The following is an 18,980-nucleotide window of genomic DNA, read 5'->3' as shown; positions in this document are numbered from 1 at the left end:
CAGCGTCTCCTTCCTGCTGGAGGATAGTATGTACCTGCACCACACTGAGCCAGGGCATGTCAGTATAGGGAGCACCGGGCACTGTGCCAGCGTGTCCTTCCTGCTGGAGGTCAGTATGTACCTGCACCACACTGAGCCAGGGCATGTCAGTATAGGGAGCACCGGGCACTGTGCCAGCGTGCCCTTCCTGCTGGAGGTCAGTATGTACCTGCACCACACTGAGCCAGGGCATGTCAGTATAGGGAGCACCGGGCACTGTGCCAGCGTCTCCTTCCTGCTGGAGGTCAGTATGTGCCTGCACCACACTGAGCCAGGGCATGTCAGTATAGGAAGCACCGGGCACTGTGCCAGCGTGCCCTTCCTGCTGGAGGTCAGTATGTGCCTGCACCACACTGAGCCAGGGCATGTCAGTATAGGGAGCACCGGGCACTGTGCCAGCGTCTCCTTCCTGCTGGAGGTCAGTATGTACCTGCACCACACTGAGCCAGGGCATGTCAGTATAGGGAGCACCGGGCACTGTGCCAGCGTCTCCTTCCTGCTGGAGGTCAGTATGTGCCTGCACCACACTGAGCCAGGGCATGTCAGTATAGGAAGCACCGGGCACTGTGCCAGCGTGCCCTTCCTGCTGGAGGTCAGTATGTGCCTGCACCACACTGAGCCAGGGCATGTCAGTATAGGGAGTACCGGGCACTGTGCCAGCGTCTCCTTCCTGCTGGAGGTCAGTATGTACCTGCACCACACTGAGCCAGGGCATGTCAGTATAGGGAGCACCGGGCACTGTGCCAGCGTGCCCTTCCTGCTGGAGGTCAGTATGTACCTGCACCACACTGAGCCAGGGCATGTCAGTATAGGAAGCACCGGGCACTGTGCCAGCGTGTCCTTCCTGCTGGAGGTCAGTATGTGCCTGCACCACACTGAGCCAGGGCATGTCAGTATAGGGAGCACCGGGCACTGTGCCAGCGTCTCCTTCCTGCTGGAGGTCAGTATGTACCTGCACCACACTGAGCCAGGGCATGTCAGTATAGGGAGCACCGGGCACTGTGCCAGCGTCTCCTTCCTGCTGGAGGTCAGTATGTGCCTGCACCACACTGAGCCAGGGCATGTCAGTATAGGGAGCACCGGGCACTGTGCCAGCGTGTCCTTCCTGCTGGAGGTCAGTATGTGCCTGCACCACACTGAGCCAGGGCATGTCAGTATAGGGAGCACCGGGCACTGTGCCAGCGTCTCCTTCCTGCTGGAGGTCAGTATGTACCTGCACCACACTGAGCCAGGGCATGTCAGTATAGGGAGCACCGGGCACTGTGCCAGCGTGCCCTTCCTGCTGGAGGTCAGTATGTACCTGCACCACACTGAGCCAGGGCATGTCAGTATAGGGAGCACCGGGCACTGTGCCAGCGTGCCCTTCCTGCTGGAGGTCAGTATGTTCCTGCACCACACTGAGCCAGGGCATGTCAGTATAGGGAGCACCGGGCACTGTGCCAGCGTCTCCTTCCTGCTGGAGGTCAGTATGTACCTGCACCACACTGAGCCAGGGCATGTCAGTATAGGGAGCACCGGGCACTGTGCCAGCGTCTCCTTCCTGCTGGAGGTCAGTATGTACCTGCACCACACTGAGCCAGGGCATGTCAGTATAGGGAGCACCGGGCACTGTGCCAGCGTCTCCATCCTGCTGGAGGTCAGTATGTACCTGCACCACACTGAGCCAGGGCATGTCAGTATAGGGAGTATTGGGCACTGTGCCAGCGTCTCCTTCATGCTGGAGGTTAGTATGTTCCTGCACCACACTGAGCCAGGGCATGTCAGTATAGGGAGCACCGGGCACTGCGCCAGCGTCTCCTTCCTGCTGGAGGTCAGTATGTTCCTGCACCACACTGAGCCAGGGCATGTCAGTATAGGGAGCACCGGGCACTGTGCCAGCGTCTCCTTCCTGCTGGAGGTCAGTATGTACCTGCACCACACTGAGCCAGGGCATGTCAGTATAGGGAGTACCGGGCACTGTGCCAGCGTCTCCTTCCTGCTGGAGGTCAGTATGTACCTGCACCACACTGAGCCAGGGCATGTCAGTATAGGGAGCACCGGGCACTGTACCAGCGTCTCCTTCCTGCTGGAGGTCAGTATGTTCCTGCACCACACTGAGCCAGGGCATGTCAGTATAGGGAGCACCGGGCACTGTGCCAGCGTCTCCTTCCTGCTGGAGGTCAGTATGTGCCTGCACCACACTGAGCCAGGGCATGTCAGTATAGGGAGCACCGGGCACTGTGCCAGCGTGTCCTTCCTGCTGGAGGTCAGTATGTACCTGCACCACACTGAGCCAGGGCATGTCAGTATAGGGAGCACCGGGCACTGTGCCAGCGTGTCCTTCCTGCTGGAGGTCAGTATGTACCTGCACCACACTGAGCCAGGGCATGTCAGTATAGGGAGCACCGGGCACTGTGCCAGCGTGCCCTTCCTGCTGGAGGTCAGTATGTTCCTGCACCACACTGAGCCAGGGCATGTCAGTATAGGGAGCACCGGGCACTGTGCCAGCGTCTCCTTCCTGCTGGAGGTCAGTATGTGCCTGCACCACACTGAGCCAGGGCATGTCAGTATAGGGAGCACCGGGCACTGTGCCAGCGTCTCCTTCCTGCTGGAGGTCAGTATGTGCCTGCACCACACTGAGCCAGGGCATGTCAGTATAGGGAGCACCGGGCACTGTGCCAGCGTGCCCTTCCTGCTGGAGGTCAGTATGTACCTGCACCACACTGAGCCAGGGCATGTCAGTATAGGGAGCACCGGGCACTGTGCCAGCGTCTCCTTCCTACTGGAGGTCAGTATGTACCTGCACCACACTGAGCCAGGGCATGTCAGTATAGGGAGCACCGGGCACTGTGCCAGCGTCTCCTTCCTGCTGGAGGTCAGTATGTGCCTGCACCACACTGAGCCAGGGCATGTCAGTATAGGGAGCACCGGGCACTGTGCCAGCGTGCCCTTCCTGCTGGAGGTCAGTATGTACCTGCACCACACTGAGCCAGGGCATGTCAGTATAGGGAGCACCGGGCACTGTGCCAGCGTGCCCTTCCTGCTGGAGGTCAGTATGTTCCTGCACCACACTGAGCCAGGGCATGTCAGTATAGGGAGCACCGGGCACTGTGCCAGCGTCTCCTTCCTGCTGGAGGTCAGTATGTACCTGCACCACACTGAGCCAGGGCATGTCAGTATAGGGAGCACCGGGCACTGTGCCAGCGTCTCCTTCCTGCTGGAGGTCAGTATGTACCTGCACCACACTGAGCCAGGGCATGTCAGTATAGGGAGCACCGGGCACTGTGCCAGCGTCTCCATCCTGCTGGAGGTCAGTATGTACCTGCACCACACTGAGCCAGGGCATGTCAGTATAGGGAGTATTGGGCACTGTGCCAGCGTCTCCTTCATGCTGGAGGTTAGTATGTTCCTGCACCACACTGAGCCAGGGCATGTCAGTATAGGGAGCACCGGGCACTGCGCCAGCGTCTCCTTCCTGCTGGAGGTCAGTATGTTCCTGCACCACACTGAGCCAGGGCATGTCAGTATAGGGAGCACCGGGCACTGTGCCAGCGTCTCCTTCCTGCTGGAGGTCAGTATGTACCTGCACCACACTGAGCCAGGGCATGTCAGTATAGGGAGTACCGGGCACTGTGCCAGCGTCTCCTTCCTGCTGGAGGTCAGTATGTACCTGCACCACACTGAGCCAGGGCATGTCAGTATAGGGAGCACCGGGCACTGTACCAGCGTCTCCTTCCTGCTGGAGGTCAGTATGTTCCTGCACCACACTGAGCCAGGGCATGTCAGTATAGGGAGCACCGGGCACTGTGCCAGCGTCTCCTTCCTGCTGGAGGTCAGTATGTGCCTGCACCACACTGAGCCAGGGCATGTCAGTATAGGGAGCACCGGGCACTGTGCCAGCGTGTCCTTCCTGCTGGAGGTCAGTATGTACCTGCACCACACTGAGCCAGGGCATGTCAGTATAGGGAGCACCGGGCACTGTGCCAGCGTGTCCTTCCTGCTGGAGGTCAGTATGTACCTGCACCACACTGAGCCAGGGCATGTCAGTATAGGGAGCACCGGGCACTGTGCCAGCGTGCCCTTCCTGCTGGAGGTCAGTATGTTCCTGCACCACACTGAGCCAGGGCATGTCAGTATAGGGAGCACCGGGCACTGTGCCAGCGTCTCCTTCCTGCTGGAGGTCAGTATGTGCCTGCACCACACTGAGCCAGGGCATGTCAGTATAGGGAGCACCGGGCACTGTGCCAGCGTCTCCTTCCTGCTGGAGGTCAGTATGTGCCTGCACCACACTGAGCCAGGGCATGTCAGTATAGGGAGCACCGGGCACTGTGCCAGCGTGCCCTTCCTGCTGGAGGTCAGTATGTACCTGCACCACACTGAGCCAGGGCATGTCAGTATAGGGAGCACCGGGCACTGTGCCAGCGTCTCCTTCCTACTGGAGGTCAGTATGTACCTGCACCACACTGAGCCAGGGCATGTCAGTATAGGGAGCACCGGGCACTGTACCAGCGTCTCCTTCCTGCTGGAGGTCAGTATGTTCCTGCACCACACTGAGCCAGGGCATGTCAGTATAGGGAGCACCGGGCACTGTGCCAGCGTCTCCTTCCTGCTGGAGGTCAGTATGTGCCTGCACCACACTGAGCCAGGGCATGTCAGTATAGGGAGCACCGGGCACTGTGCCAGCGTGTCCTTCCTGCTGGAGGTCAGTATGTACCTGCACCACACTGAGCCAGGGCATGTCAGTATAGGGAGCACCGGGCACTGTGCCAGCGTGTCCTTCCTGCTGGAGGTCAGTATGTACCTGCACCACACTGAGCCAGGGCATGTCAGTATAGGGAGCACCGGGCACTGTGCCAGCGTGCCCTTCCTGCTGGAGGTCAGTATGTTCCTGCACCACACTGAGCCAGGGCATGTCAGTATAGGGAGCACCGGGCACTGTGCCAGCGTCTCCTTCCTGCTGGAGGTCAGTATGTGCCTGCACCACACTGAGCCAGGGCATGTCAGTATAGGGAGCACCGGGCACTGTGCCAGCGTCTCCTTCCTGCTGGAGGTCAGTATGTGCCTGCACCACACTGAGCCAGGGCATGTCAGTATAGGGAGCACCGGGCACTGTGCCAGCGTGCCCTTCCTGCTGGAGGTCAGTATGTACCTGCACCACACTGAGCCAGGGCATGTCAGTATAGGGAGCACCGGGCACTGTGCCAGCGTCTCCTTCCTACTGGAGGTCAGTATGTACCTGCACCACACTGAGCCAGGGCATGTCAGTATAGGGAGCACCGGGCACTGTGCCAGCGTCTCCTTCCTGCTGGAGGTCAGTATGTGCCTGCACCACACTGAGCCAGGGCATGTCAGTATAGGGAGCACCGGGCACTGTGCCAGCGTGCCCTTCCTGCTGGAGGTCAGTATGTACCTGCACCACACTGAGCCAGGGCATGTCAGTATAGGGAGCACCGGGCACTGTGCCAGCGTCTCCTTCCTGCTGGAGGTCAGTATGTACCTGCACCACACTGAGCCAGGGCATGTCAGTATAGGGAGCACCGGGCACTGTGCCAGCGTGTCCTTCCTGCTGGAGGTCAGTATGTACCTGCACCACACTGAGCCAGGGCATGTCAGTATAGGGAGCACCGGGCACTGTGCCAGCGTGTCCTTCCTGCTGGAGGTCAGTATGTACCTGCACCACACTGAGCCAGGGCATGTCAGTATAGGGAGCACCGGGCACTGTGCCAGCGTCTCCTTCCTGCTGGAGGTCAGTATGTGCCTGCACCACACTGAGCCAGGGCATGTCAGTATAGGGAGCACAGGGCACTGTGCCAGCGTCTCCTTCCTGCTGGAGGTCAGTATGTACCTGCACCACACTGAGCCAGGGCATGTCAGTATAGGGAGCACCGGGCACTGTGCCAGCGTCTCCTTCCTGCTGGAGGTCAGTATGTGCCTGCACCACACTGAGCCAGGGCATGTCAGTATAGGGAGCACCGGGCACTGTGCCAGCGTCTCCTTCCTGCTGGAGGTCAGTATGTACCTGCACCACACTGAGCCAGGGCATGTCAGTATAGGGAGCACCGGGCACTGTGCCAGCGTCTCCTTCCTGCTGGAGGTCAGTATGTACCTGCATCACACTGAGCCAGGGCATGTCAGTATAGGGAGCACCGGGCACTGTGCCAGCGTGTCCTTCCTGCTGGAGGTCAGTATGTACCTGCACCACACTGAGCCAGGGCATGTCAGTATAGGGAGCACCGGGCACTGTGCCAGCGTGCCCTTCCTGCTGGAGGTCAGTATGTACCTGCACCACACTGAACCAGGGCATGTCAGTATAGGGAGCACCGGGCACTGTGCCAGCGTGCCCTTCCTGCTGGAGGTCAGTATGTACCTGCACCACACTGAGCCAGGGCATGTCAGTATAGGGAGCACCGGGCACTGTGCCAGCGTCTCCTTCCTGCTGGAGGTCAGTATGTGCCTGCACCACACTGAGCCAGGGCATGTCAGTATAGGGAGCACCGGGCACTGTGCCTGCGTCTCCTTCCTGCTGGAGGTCAGTATGTGCCTGCACCACACTGAGCCAGGGCATGTCAGTATAGGGAGCACCGGGCACTGTGCCAGCGTCTCCTTCCTGCTGGAGGTCAGTATGTATCTGCACCACACTGAGCCAGGGCATGTCAGTATAGGGAGCACCGGGCACTGTGCCAGCGTCTCCTTCCTGCTGGAGGTCAGTATGTACCTGCACCACACTGAGCCAGGGCATGTCAGTATAGGGAGCACCGGGCACTGTGCCAGCGTGCCCTTCCTGCTGGAGGTCAGTATGTGCCTGCACCACACTGAGCCAGGGCATGTCAGTATAGGGAGCACCGGGCACTGTGCCAGCGTGCCCTTCCTGCTGGAGGTCAGTATGTGCCTGCACCACACTGAGCCAGGGCATGTCAGTATAGGGAGCACCGGGCACTGTGCCAGCGTGTACTTCCTGCTGGAGGTCAGTATGTGCCTGCACCACACTGAGCCAGGGCATGTCAGTATAGGGAGCACCGGGCACTGTGCCAGCGTGCCCTTCCTGCTGGAGGTCAGTATGTACCTGCACCACACTGAGCCAGGGCATGTCAGTATAGGGAGCACCGGGCACTGTGCCAGCGTGCCCTTCCTGCTGGAGGTCAGTATGTACCTGCATCACACTGAGCCAGGGCATGTCAGTATAGGGAGCACCGGGCACTGTGCCAGCGTCTCCTTCCTGCTGGAGGTCAGTATGTTCCTGCACCACACTGAGCCAGGGCATGTCTGTATAGGGAGCACCGGGCACTGTGCCAGCGTCTCCTTCCTGCTGGAGGTCAGTATGTTCCTGCACCACACTGAGCCAGGGCATGTCAGTATAGGGAGCACCGGGCACTGTGCCAGCGTGTCCTTCCTGCTGGAGGTCAGTATGTACCTGCACCACACTGAGCCAGGGCATGTCAGTATAGGGAGCACCGGGTACTGTGCCAGCGTGTTCTACCTGCTGGATGTCAGTATGTTCCTGCACCACACTGAGCCAGGGCATGTCAGTATAGGGAGCACCGGGCACTGTGCCAGCGTCTCCTTCCTGCTGGAGGTCAGTATGTACCTGCACCACACTGAGCCAGGGCATGTCAGTATAGGGAGCACCGGGCACTGTGCCAGCGTGCCCTTCCTGCTGGAGGTCAGTATGTGCCTGCACCACACTGAGCCAGGGCATGTCAATATAGGGAGCACCGGGCACTGTGCCAGCGTCTCCTTCCTGCTGGAGGTCAGTATGTGCCTGCACCACACTGAGCCAGGGCATGTCAGTATAGGGAGCACCGGGCACTGTGCCAGCGTCTCCTTCCTGCTGGAGGTCAGTATGTGCCTGCACCACACTGAGCCAGGGCATGTCAGTATAGGAAGCACCGGGCACTGTGCCAGCGTGCCCTTCCTGCTGGAGGTCAGTATGTGCCTGCACCACACTGAGCCAGGGCATGTCAGTATAGGGAGTACCGGGCACTGTGCCAGCGTCTCCTTCCTGCTGGAGGTCAGTATGTACCTGCACCACACTGAGCCAGGGCATGTCAGTATAGGGAGCACCGGGCACTGTGCCAGCGTGCCCTTCCTGCTGGAGGTCAGTATGTACCTGCACCACACTGAGCCAGGGCATGTCAGTATAGGAAGCACCGGGCACTGTGCCAGCGTGTCCTTCCTGCTGGAGGTCAGTATGTGCCTGCACCACACTGAGCCAGGGCATGTCAGTATAGGGAGCACCGGGCACTGTGCCAGCGTCTCCTTCCTGCTGGAGGTCAGTATGTGCCTGCACCACACTGAGCCAGGGCATGTCAGTATAGGGAGCACCGGGCACTGTGCCAGCGTGTCCTTCCTGCTGGAGGTCAGTATGTACCTGCACCACACTGAGCCAGGGCATGTCAGTATAGGGAGCACCGGGCACTGTGCCAGCGTCTCCTTCCTGCTGGAGGTCAGTATGTACCTGCACCACACTGAGCCAGGGCATGTCAGTATAGGGAGCACCGGGCACTGTGCCAGCGTCTCCTTCCTGCTGGAGGTCAGTATGTGCCTGCACCACACTGAGCCAGGGCATGTCAGTATAGGGAGCACCGGGCACTGTGCCTGCGTCTCCTTCCTGCTGGAGGTCAGTATGTGCCTGCACCACACTGAGCCAGGGCATGTCAGTATAGGGAGCACCGGGCACTGTGCCAGCGTCTCCTTCCTGCTGGAGGTCAGTATGTATCTGCACCACACTGAGCCAGGGCATGTCAGTATAGGGAGCACCGGGCACTGTGCCAGCGTCTCCTTCCTGCTGGAGGTCAGTATGTACCTGCACCACACTGAGCCAGGGCATGTCAGTATAGGGAGCACCGGGCACTGTGCCAGCGTCTCCTTCCTGCTGGAGGTCAGTATGTACCTGCACCACACTGAGCCAGGGCATGTCAGTATAGGGAGCACCGGGCACTGTGCCAGCGTCTCCTTCCTGCTGGAGGTCAGTATGTGCCTGCACCTCTCCTCGGATCTGGGATAGACAGACACTAGAGGTCAATTATGACCCCTAGCGTCTGTGTCAGTCCCACAATGCTGTGCGGTGCGCGATGACGTCATCGCGCACCGCACAGCAAAGGTCCTCTCCACAAAGGGAAACTAGACGCGTATCGTCTAGTTCCCTTCACAGCGGGGAACCAGCGGGGGGCACAGCAGTAGCGTATCTTGCCATGGTGCAGCGCCCTCCAGATGGCGCCATCGCCCTCCGGAAGGCGGCGCCCCGGGCAAAAGTCCTGCTTGCCCGTGGCAAGATCCGCTACTGCCCAGGCGCATATACTACTGCTCTCTCCCCCAGGCACATATACTACTGCTCTCTCATGGTGTAACCCAGGCACATATACTACTGCTCTCTCCCGGTATAACCCAGGCACATATACTACTGCTCTCTCCTGCTGTAACCCAGGCACATATACTACTGCTCTCTCCCAGTGTAACCCAGGCACATATACTACTGCTCTCTCCTGCTGTAACTCAGGCACATATACTACTGCTCTCTCCTGCTGTAACCCAGGCACATATACTACTGCTCTCTCCCGGTGTAACCCAGGCACATATAGTACTGCTCTCTCCTGCTGTAACCCAGGCACATATACTACTGCTCTCTCATGGTGTAACCCAGGCACATATACTACTGTTCTCTCCTGCTGTAACCCAGGCACATATACTACTGCTCTCTCCCGGTATAACCCAGGCACATATACTACTGCTCTCTCCTGGTGTAACCCAGACACATATACTACTGTTCTCTCATGGTATAACCCAGGCACATATACTACTGCTCTCTCATTGTGTAACCCAGGCACATATACTACTGTTCTCTCCTGCTGTAACCCAGGTACATATACTACTGCTCTCTCATGGTGTAACCCAGGCACATATACTACTGTTCTCTCATGGTATAACCCAGGCACATATACTGCTGCTCTCTCATGGTGTAACCCAGGCACATATACTACTGCTCTCACCCAGTGTAACCCAGGCACATATACTACTGCTCTCTCCTGCTGTAACCCAGGCACATATACTACTGCTCTCTCCTGCTGTAACCCAGGCACATATACTACTGCTCTCTCCCGGTGTAACCCAGGCACATTTAGTACTGCTCTCTCCCGGTATAACCCAGGCACATATACTACTGTTCTCTCCTGCTGTAACCCAGGCACATATACTACTGCTCTCTCATGGTGTAACCCAGGCACATATACTACTGCTCTCTCATGGTGTAACCCAGGCACATATACTACTGTTCTCTCCTGCTGTAACCCAGGCACATATACTACTGCTCTCTCATGGTGTAATCCAGGCACATATACTACTGCTCTCTCATGGTGTAACCCAGGCACATATACTACTGTTCTCTCATGGTGATAACCCAGGCACATATACTACTGCTCTCTCATGGTGTAACCCAGGCACATATACTACTGTTCTCTCATGGTATAACCCAGGCACATATACTACTGCTCTCTCATGGTGTAACCCAGGCACATATACTACTGCTCTCTCATGGTGTAACCCAGGCACATATACTACTGTTCTCTCATGGTATAACCCAGGCACATATACTACTGCTCTCTCATGGTGTAACCCAGGCACATATACTACTGTTCTCTCCTGCTGTAACCCAGGCACATATACTACTGCTCTCTCCCGGTATAACCCAGGCACATATACTACTGCTCTCTCCCGGTGTAACCCAGACACATATACTACTGCTCTCTCCCAGTGTAACCCAGGCACATATACTACTGCTCTCTCTCCTGCTGTAACCCAGGCACATATACTACTGCTCTCTCCTGCTGTAACCCAGGCACATATACTACTGCTCTCTCCCAGTGTAACCCAGGCACATATACTACTGCTCTCTCCTGCTGTAACCCAGGCACATATACTACTGCTCTCTCCTGCTGTAACCCAGGCACATATACTAGTGCTCTCTCCTGCTGTAACCCAGGCACATATACTACTGCTCTCTCCCGGTGTAACCCAGGCACATATACTACTGCTCTCTCCCGGTGTAACCCAGACACACATACTACTGCTCTCTCCCAGTGTAACCCAGGCACATATACTACTGCTCTCTCCTGCTGTAACCCAGGCACATATACTACTGCTCTCTCCTGCTGTAACCCAGGCACATATTCTACTGCTCTCTCCCAGTGTAACCCAGGCACATATACTACTGCTCTCTCCCAGTGTAACCCAGGCACATATACTAGTGCTCTCTCCTGCTGTAACCCATGCACATATACTACTGCTCTCTCCCGGTGTAACCCAGGCACATATACTACTGCTCTCTCCCAGTGTAACCCAGGCACATATACTACTGCTCTCTCCTGCTGTAACCCAGGCACATATACTACTGCTCTCTCCCGGTGTAACCCAGGCAAATATAGTACTGCTTTCTCCCGGTATAACCCAGGCACATATACTACTGTTCTCTCCTGCTGTAACCCAGGCACATATACTACTGCTCTCTCATGGTGTAACCCAGGCACATATACTACTGTTCTCTCCTGCTGTAACCCAGGCACATATACTACTGCTCTCTCCCGGTATAACCCAGGCACATATACTACTGCTCTCTCCTGCTGTAACCCAGGCACATATACTACTGCTCTCTCCCAGTGTAACCCAGGCACATATACTACTGCTCTCTCCCAGTGTAACCCAGGCACATATACTACTGCTCTCTCCTGCTGTAACCCAGGCACATATACTACTGCTCTCTCCTGCTGTAACCCAGGCACATATACTACTGCTCTCTCCCGGTATAACCCAGGCACATATACTACTGCTCTCTCCTGCTGTAACCCAGGCACATATACTACTGCTCTCTCCCAGTGTAACCCAGGCACATATACTACTGCTCTCTCCCAGTGTAACCCAGGCACATATACTACTGCTCTCTCCTGCTGTAACCCAGGCACATATACTACTGCTCTCTCCCGGTGTAACCCAGGCACATATAGTACTGCTTTCTCCCGGTATAACCCAGGCACATATACTACTGTTCTCTCCTGCTGTAACCCAGGCACATATACTACTGCTCTCTCCCAGTGTAACCCAGGCACATATACTACTGCTCTCTCCTGCTGTAACCCAGGCACATATACTACTGCTCTCTCCCGGTATAACCGAGGCACATATACTACTGCTCTCTCCTGCTGTAACCCAGGCACATATACTACTGCTCTCTCCCAGTGTAACCCAGGCACATATACTACTGCTCTCTCCCAGTGTAACCCAGGCACATATACTACTGCTCTCTCCTGCTGTAACCCAGGCACATATACTACTGCTCTCTCCCAGTGTAACCCAGGCACATATACCACTGCTCTCTCCCGGTGTAACGCAGACGCATATACTACTGCTCTCTCCTGGTGTAACCCAGACACATATACTACTGCTCTCTCCCGGTGTAACGCAGACGCATATACTACTGCTCTCTCCTGGTGTAACCCAGACACATATACTACTGTTCTCTCATGGTATAACCCAGGCACATATACTACTGCTCTCTCCCGGTATAACCCAGGCACATATACTACTGCTCTCTCCCAGTGTAACCCAGGCACATATACTACTGCTCTCTCCCGGTGTAACCCAGGTACATGTACTACTGCTCTGTCCCGGTATAACCCAGGCACATATACTACTGTTCTCTCCTGCTGTAACCCAGGCACATATACTACTGCTCTCTCCCGGTGTAACCCAGGCACATATACTACTGCTCTCTCCTGGTGTAACCCAGACACATATACTACTGCTCTCTCCCGGTATAACCCAGGCACATATACTACTGTTCTCTCCTGCTGTAACCTAGGCACATATACTACTGTTCTCTCCTGCTGTAACCCAGGCACATATACTACTGCTCTCTCCTGCTGTAACCCAGGCACATATACTACTGTTCTCTCCTGCTGTAACCTAGGCACATATACTACTGCTCTCTCCCGGTGTAACCCAGGCACATATACTACTGCTCTCTCCCAGTATAACCCAGGCACATATACTACTGCTCTCTCCCGGTATAACCCAGGCACATATACTACTGTTCTCTCCTGCTGTAACCCAGGCACATATACTACTGCTCTCTCCCGGTGTAACCCAGGCACATATACTACTGCTCTCTCCCGGTATAACCCAGGCACATATACTACTGCTCTCTCCCGGTGTAACGCAGACGCATATTTCATTGCATCACCCAAACTAATTTTGGTATTTTGCTACAGAACAGTCGTAACTTTCATCCCTAGGATATATACTAGCTGATCCAGAATGCAGTGCTGGTTACTGTTCTCTCTTATCACCTAGGACTCTGGATGGATAGATCACTACAGTGATTGGTGGATAGAAAACTGCAGCCGTTACGGCTCAGGTCTAACAAGCATAAGATCTCCGTGCGGACAGCTGCTCCTTATACTAATCTATTCATCATTCTCCTGACTTCCCGGTGACTGGGGCAAGGGGTGGATAGATCAAATCTGTCACCATATTATTGTGATAAAGCAGTGATAAGCAGAAGGCGATAACACACCAGCCAATCAGCTGCTAACTGTGATTTTCCAAACATGTAATGACTGGCTGGTGCGTTATCACCTTGCACTTATCACTGCTTTATCACTTCTCCAGGCTTAGTACATCTGCCCCAGTGTAACATAGTTGATGAGGTTAAAAAAAGACAAATTGTCCATCGAGTTCAACCTGTATTATACAGTTACTTCATTTACATGCTGTATCCTTGGATATTTCTTTCAGTTTGTGACAATCAAATCTAAAACAAACATTTTGTATGTTATACATTGGATTTTTTCTTCAGAAGTAGCCATCCTGTAGACGTGCAGATGATGAAGGACTGCAAGTCCCAGCGTGCCATGTACAGTATAACCTATAGGTGACCTATAGGTGACTGTCTCTTTAAACTTTTTCCATTTCTTTTCCCAATTGAATGCAGATAGAGAAACTGAAGCACAGCCTGATGAAGGCCGAGGATGACTGTAAGCTGGAGAGGAAACATACACTGAAATTAAAGAACGCTATGGAGAAAAAACCCAGCCAGGATGTCATGTATGAGCTGCAGAGGGAGAACGAGCTGCTGAGAGCCAAGATCCAGGAGCTGGAGAGCCCTCTGCAGGTAGAGAGCGCCGCCCCATTCACCACCGCACCTGTCCTCTGTCCCCCCCATTCACCACCGCACCTGTCCTCTGTCCTACCCATTCACCACCGCACCTGTCCTCTGTCCTACCCATTCACCACCGCACCTGTCCTCTGTCCTACCCATTCACCACCGCACCTGTCCTCTGTCCCACCCATTCCCCACCGCACCTGTCCTCTGTCCCACCCATTCCCCACCGCACCTGTCCTCTGTCCCACCCATTCCCCACCGCACCTGTCCTCCATCCCCCCCATTCACCACCGCACCTGTCCTCCATCCCCCCATTCACCACCGCACCTGTCCACCGTCCCCCCATTCACCACCGCACCTGTCCTCTGTCCCGCCCATTCACCACCGCACCTGTCCTCTGTCCCACCCATTCCCCACCGCACCTGTCCTCTGTCCCACCCATTCACCACCGCACCTGTCCTCTGTCCCACCCATTCACCACTGCACCTGTCCTCTGTCCCACCCATTCCCCACCGCACCTGTCCTCTGTCCCACCCATTCCCCACCGCACCTGTCCTCTGTCCCACCCATTCCCCACCGCACCTGTCCTCTGTCCCACCCATTCACCACCGCACCTGTACTCCATCCCCCCCATTCACCACCGCACCTGTCCTCCATCCCCCCATTCACCACCGCACCTGTCCACCGTCCCCCCATTCACCACCGCACCTGTCCTCTGTCCCGCCCATTCACCACCGCACCTGTCCTCCATCCCCCCCATTCACCACCGCACCTGTCCTCTGTCCCACCTATTCACCACCGCACCTGTCCTCTGTCCCACCCATTCACCACCGCACCTGTCCTCCATCTGTCCCACCCATTCACCACTGCACCTGTCCTCCATCCCCCCCATTCACCACTGCACCTGTCCTCTGTCCCACCCATTCACCACCGCACCTGTCCTCCATCTGTCCCACCCATTCACCACCGCACCTGTCCTCCGTCCCCCCATTCACCACCGCACCTGTCCTCTGTCCCACCCATTCACCACCGCACCTGTCCTCTGTCCCACCCATTCACCACCGCACCTGTCCTCTGTCCCACCCATTCACCACCGCACCTGTCCTCCATCCCCCCCATTCACCACCGCACCTGTCCTCTGTCCCACCCATTCACCACCGCACCTGTCCTCTGTCCCACCCATTCCCCACCGCACCTGTCCTCTGTCCCACCCATTCACCACCGCACCTGTCCTCCATCCCCCCATTCACCACCGCACCTGTCCTCCGTCCCCCCATTCACCACCGCACCTGTATTCCATCCCATCCCATTCACCACCGCACCTGTCCTCTGTCCCACCCATTCACCACCGCACCTGTCCTCCATCCCCCCCATTCACCACCGCACCTGTCCTCTGTCCCGCCCATTCACCACTGCATATATCCTCCATCCCCCCCATTCACCACTGCACCAGTCCTCCATCCCCCCCATTCACCACCGCACCTGTCCTCCGTCCCCCCATTCACCACCGCACCTGTCCTCCATCCCCCCATTCACCACCACACCTGTCCTCCATCCCCCCCATTCACCACCGCACCTGTCCTCCATCCCCCCATTCACCACTGCACCTGTCCTCCATCCCCCAATTCACCACCGCACCTGTCCTCCATCCCCCCCATTCACCACTGCACCTGTCCTCCATCCCCCAATTCATCACTGCACCTGTCCTCCATCCCCCCATTCACCACTGCACCTGTCCTCCATCCCCCAATTCACCACTGCACCTGTCCTCCATCCCCCCCATTCACCACTGCACCTGTCCTCCGTCCCACCCATTCACCACCGCACCTGTCCTCCGTCCCACCCATTCACCACCGCACCTGTCCTCTGTCCCACCCATTCACCACCGCACCTGTCCTCTGTCCTGCCCATTCACCACTGCATATATCTTCCATCCCCCCCATTCACTACTGCACCTGTCCTCCATCCCCCCCATTCACCACCGCACCTGTCCTCCATCCCCCCATTCACCACCGCACCTGTCCTCCGTCCCCCCATTCACCACTGCACATGTCCTCCATCCCCCCCATTCACCACCGCACCTGTCCTCCATCCCCCCCATTCACCACTGCACATGTCCTCCATCCCCCCCATTCACCACCGCACCTGTCCTCCATCCCCCCATTCACCACCGCACCTGTCCTCCATCCCCCCATTCACCACCGCACCTGTCCTCCATCCCCCCATTCACCACCGCACCTGTCCTCCATCCCCCCCATTCACCACTGCACCTGTCCTCCATCCCCCAATTCACCACTGCACCTGTCCTCCGTCCCACCCATTCACCACCGCACCTGTCCTCTGTCCTGCCCATTCACCACTGCATATATCTTCCATCCCCCCCATTCACCACTGCACCTGTCCTCCATCCCCCCCATTCACCACCGCACCTGTCCTCCATCCCCCCATTCACCACTGCACCTGTCCTCCGTCCCCCCATTCACCACTGCACCTGTCCTCCATCCCCCAATTCACCACTGCACCTGTCCTCCGTCCCACCCTTTCACCACCGCACCTGTCCTCTGTCCCACCCATTCACCACCGCACCTGTCCTCTGTCCTGCCCATTTACCACTGCATATATCTTCCATCCCCCCCATTCACCACTGCACCTGTCCTCCATCCCCCCATTCACCACCGCACCTGTCCTCCATCTCCCCCATTCACCACCGCACCTGTCCTCCATCCCCCCATTCACCACCGCACCTGTCCTCCATCCCCCCCATTCACCACTGCACCTGTCCTCCATCCCCCCATTCACCACTGCACCTGTCCTCCGTCCCACCCATTCACCACCGCACCTGTCCTCTGTCCCACCTATTCACCACCGCACCTGTCCTCCATCCCCCCCATTCACCACCGCACCTGTCCTCCATCCCCCCATTCACCACCGCACCTGTCCTCCATCCCCCCCATTCACCACTGCACCTGTCCTCCATCCCCCAATTCACCACTGCACCTGTCCTCCGTCCCACCCATTCACCACCGCACCTGTCCTCTGTCCCACCCATTCACCACCGCACCTGTCCTCTGTCCTGCCCATTCACCACTGCATATATCTTCCATCCCCCCCATTCACCACTGCACCTGTCCTCCGTCCCCCCATTCACCCCTGCACATGTCCTCCATCCCCCAATTCACCACTGCACCTGTCCTCCATCCCCCGCGTTCACCACTGCACGTCGTGTTTATGCAAGTACACAGATGTAGCGGCAGCTGTGCTAAGTGCCTCCACCTTGCAGTCAGCCATGTGTCCAGGAGAAGGGAAGCTGAGTGTTATACTGGTGCGCAGGGCCACATAGCTGAGTGTTATACTGGTGCGCAGGGCCACATAGCTGAGTGTTATACTGGTGCGTAGGGCCACATAGCTTTGTTATACTGGTGCGCAGGGCCACATAGCTGTGTGTTATACTGGTGCGCAGGGCCACATAGCTGAGTGTTATACTGGTGCGCAGGGCCACATAGCTGTGTGTTATACTGGTGCGCAGGGCCACATAGCTGAGTGTTATACTGGTGCGCAGGGCCACATAGCTGTGTGTTATACTGGTGCGCAGGGCCACATAGCTGTGTGTTATACTGGTGCGCAGGGCCACATAGCTGTGTGTTATACTGGTGCGCAGGGCCACATAGCTGTGTGTTATACTGGTGCGCAGGGCCACATAGCTGTGTTATACTGGTGCGCAGGGCCACATAGCTGTGTGTTATACTGGAGCGCAGGGCCACATAGCTGTGTGTTATACTGGTGCGCAGGGCCACATAGCTGTGTTATACTGGTGCGCAGGGCCACATAGCTGAGTGTTATACTGGTGCGCAGGGCCACATAGCTTTGTTATACTGGTGCGCAGGGCCACATAGCTGTGTGTTATACTGGTGCGCCGGGCCACATAGCTGAGTGTTATACTGGTGCGCAGGGCCACATAGCTGTGTGTTATACTGGTGCGCAGGGCCACATAGCTGAGTGTTATACTGGTGCGCAAGGCCACATAGCTGTGTGTTATACTGGTGCGCAGGGCCACATAGCTGTGTGTTATACTGGTGCGCAGGGCCACATAGCTGAGTGTTATACTGGTGCGCAGGGCCACATAGCTGTGTGTTATACTGGTGCGCAGGGCCACATAGCTGTGTTATACTGGTGCGCAGGGCCACATAGCTGTGTGTTATACTGGAGCGCAGGGCCACATAGCTGTGTTATACTGGTGCGCAGGGCCACATAGCTGAGTGTTATACTGGTGCGCAGGGCCACATAGCTGAGTGTTATACTGGTGCGCAGGGCCACATAGCTGAGTGTTATACTGGTGCGCAGGGCCACATAGCTGTGTTATACTGGTGCGCAGGGCCACATAGCTGTGTGTTATACTGGTGCGCAGGGCCACATAGCTGTGTTATACTGGTGCGCAGGGCCACATAGCTGTGTGTTATACTGTTGCGCAGGGCCACATAGCTGTGTGTTATACTGGTGCGCAGGGCCACATAGCTGTGTGTTATACTGGTGCGCAGGGCCACATAGCTGTGTGTTATACTGGAGCGCAGGGCCGCATAGCTGTGTGTTATACTGGTGCGCAGGGCCACATAGCTGTGTGTTATACTGGAGCGCAGGGCCACATAGCTGAGTGTTATACTGGTGCGCAGGGCCACATAGCTGAGTGTTATACTGGTGCGCAGGGCCACATAGCTGTGTGTTATACTGGTGCGCAGGGCCACATAGCTGTGTGTTATACTGGTGCGCAGGGCCACATAGCTGTGTGTTATACTGGTGCGCAGGGCCACATAGCTGT

At 56.8% G+C, this 18,980-nt stretch overlaps 1 protein-coding gene across 2 annotated transcripts in view; it reads left to right on the top strand.

Moving 5' to 3' along the window:
* The window catches only part of CARD9 (caspase recruitment domain family member 9), a 238,687-nt gene that overhangs the window by 181,502 nt on the left and 38,205 nt on the right, over nucleotides 1-18,980 (top strand). For both annotated transcript variants that reach the window (XM_063935814.1, XM_063935813.1), the window contains exon 7: nucleotides 13,997-14,176. In XM_063935814.1, the coding sequence (XP_063791884.1) occupies nucleotides 13,997-14,176 (180 nt within the window). The remainder of the gene's footprint in view (nucleotides 1-13,996; nucleotides 14,177-18,980) is intronic.

Source organism: Pseudophryne corroboree, chromosome 8 (genome assembly GCF_028390025.1).
Source record: "Pseudophryne corroboree isolate aPseCor3 chromosome 8, aPseCor3.hap2, whole genome shotgun sequence".
Taxonomy (NCBI): domain Eukaryota; kingdom Metazoa; phylum Chordata; class Amphibia; order Anura; family Myobatrachidae; genus Pseudophryne; species Pseudophryne corroboree.
This window is presented reverse-complemented; position numbering and strand designations above follow the sequence as displayed.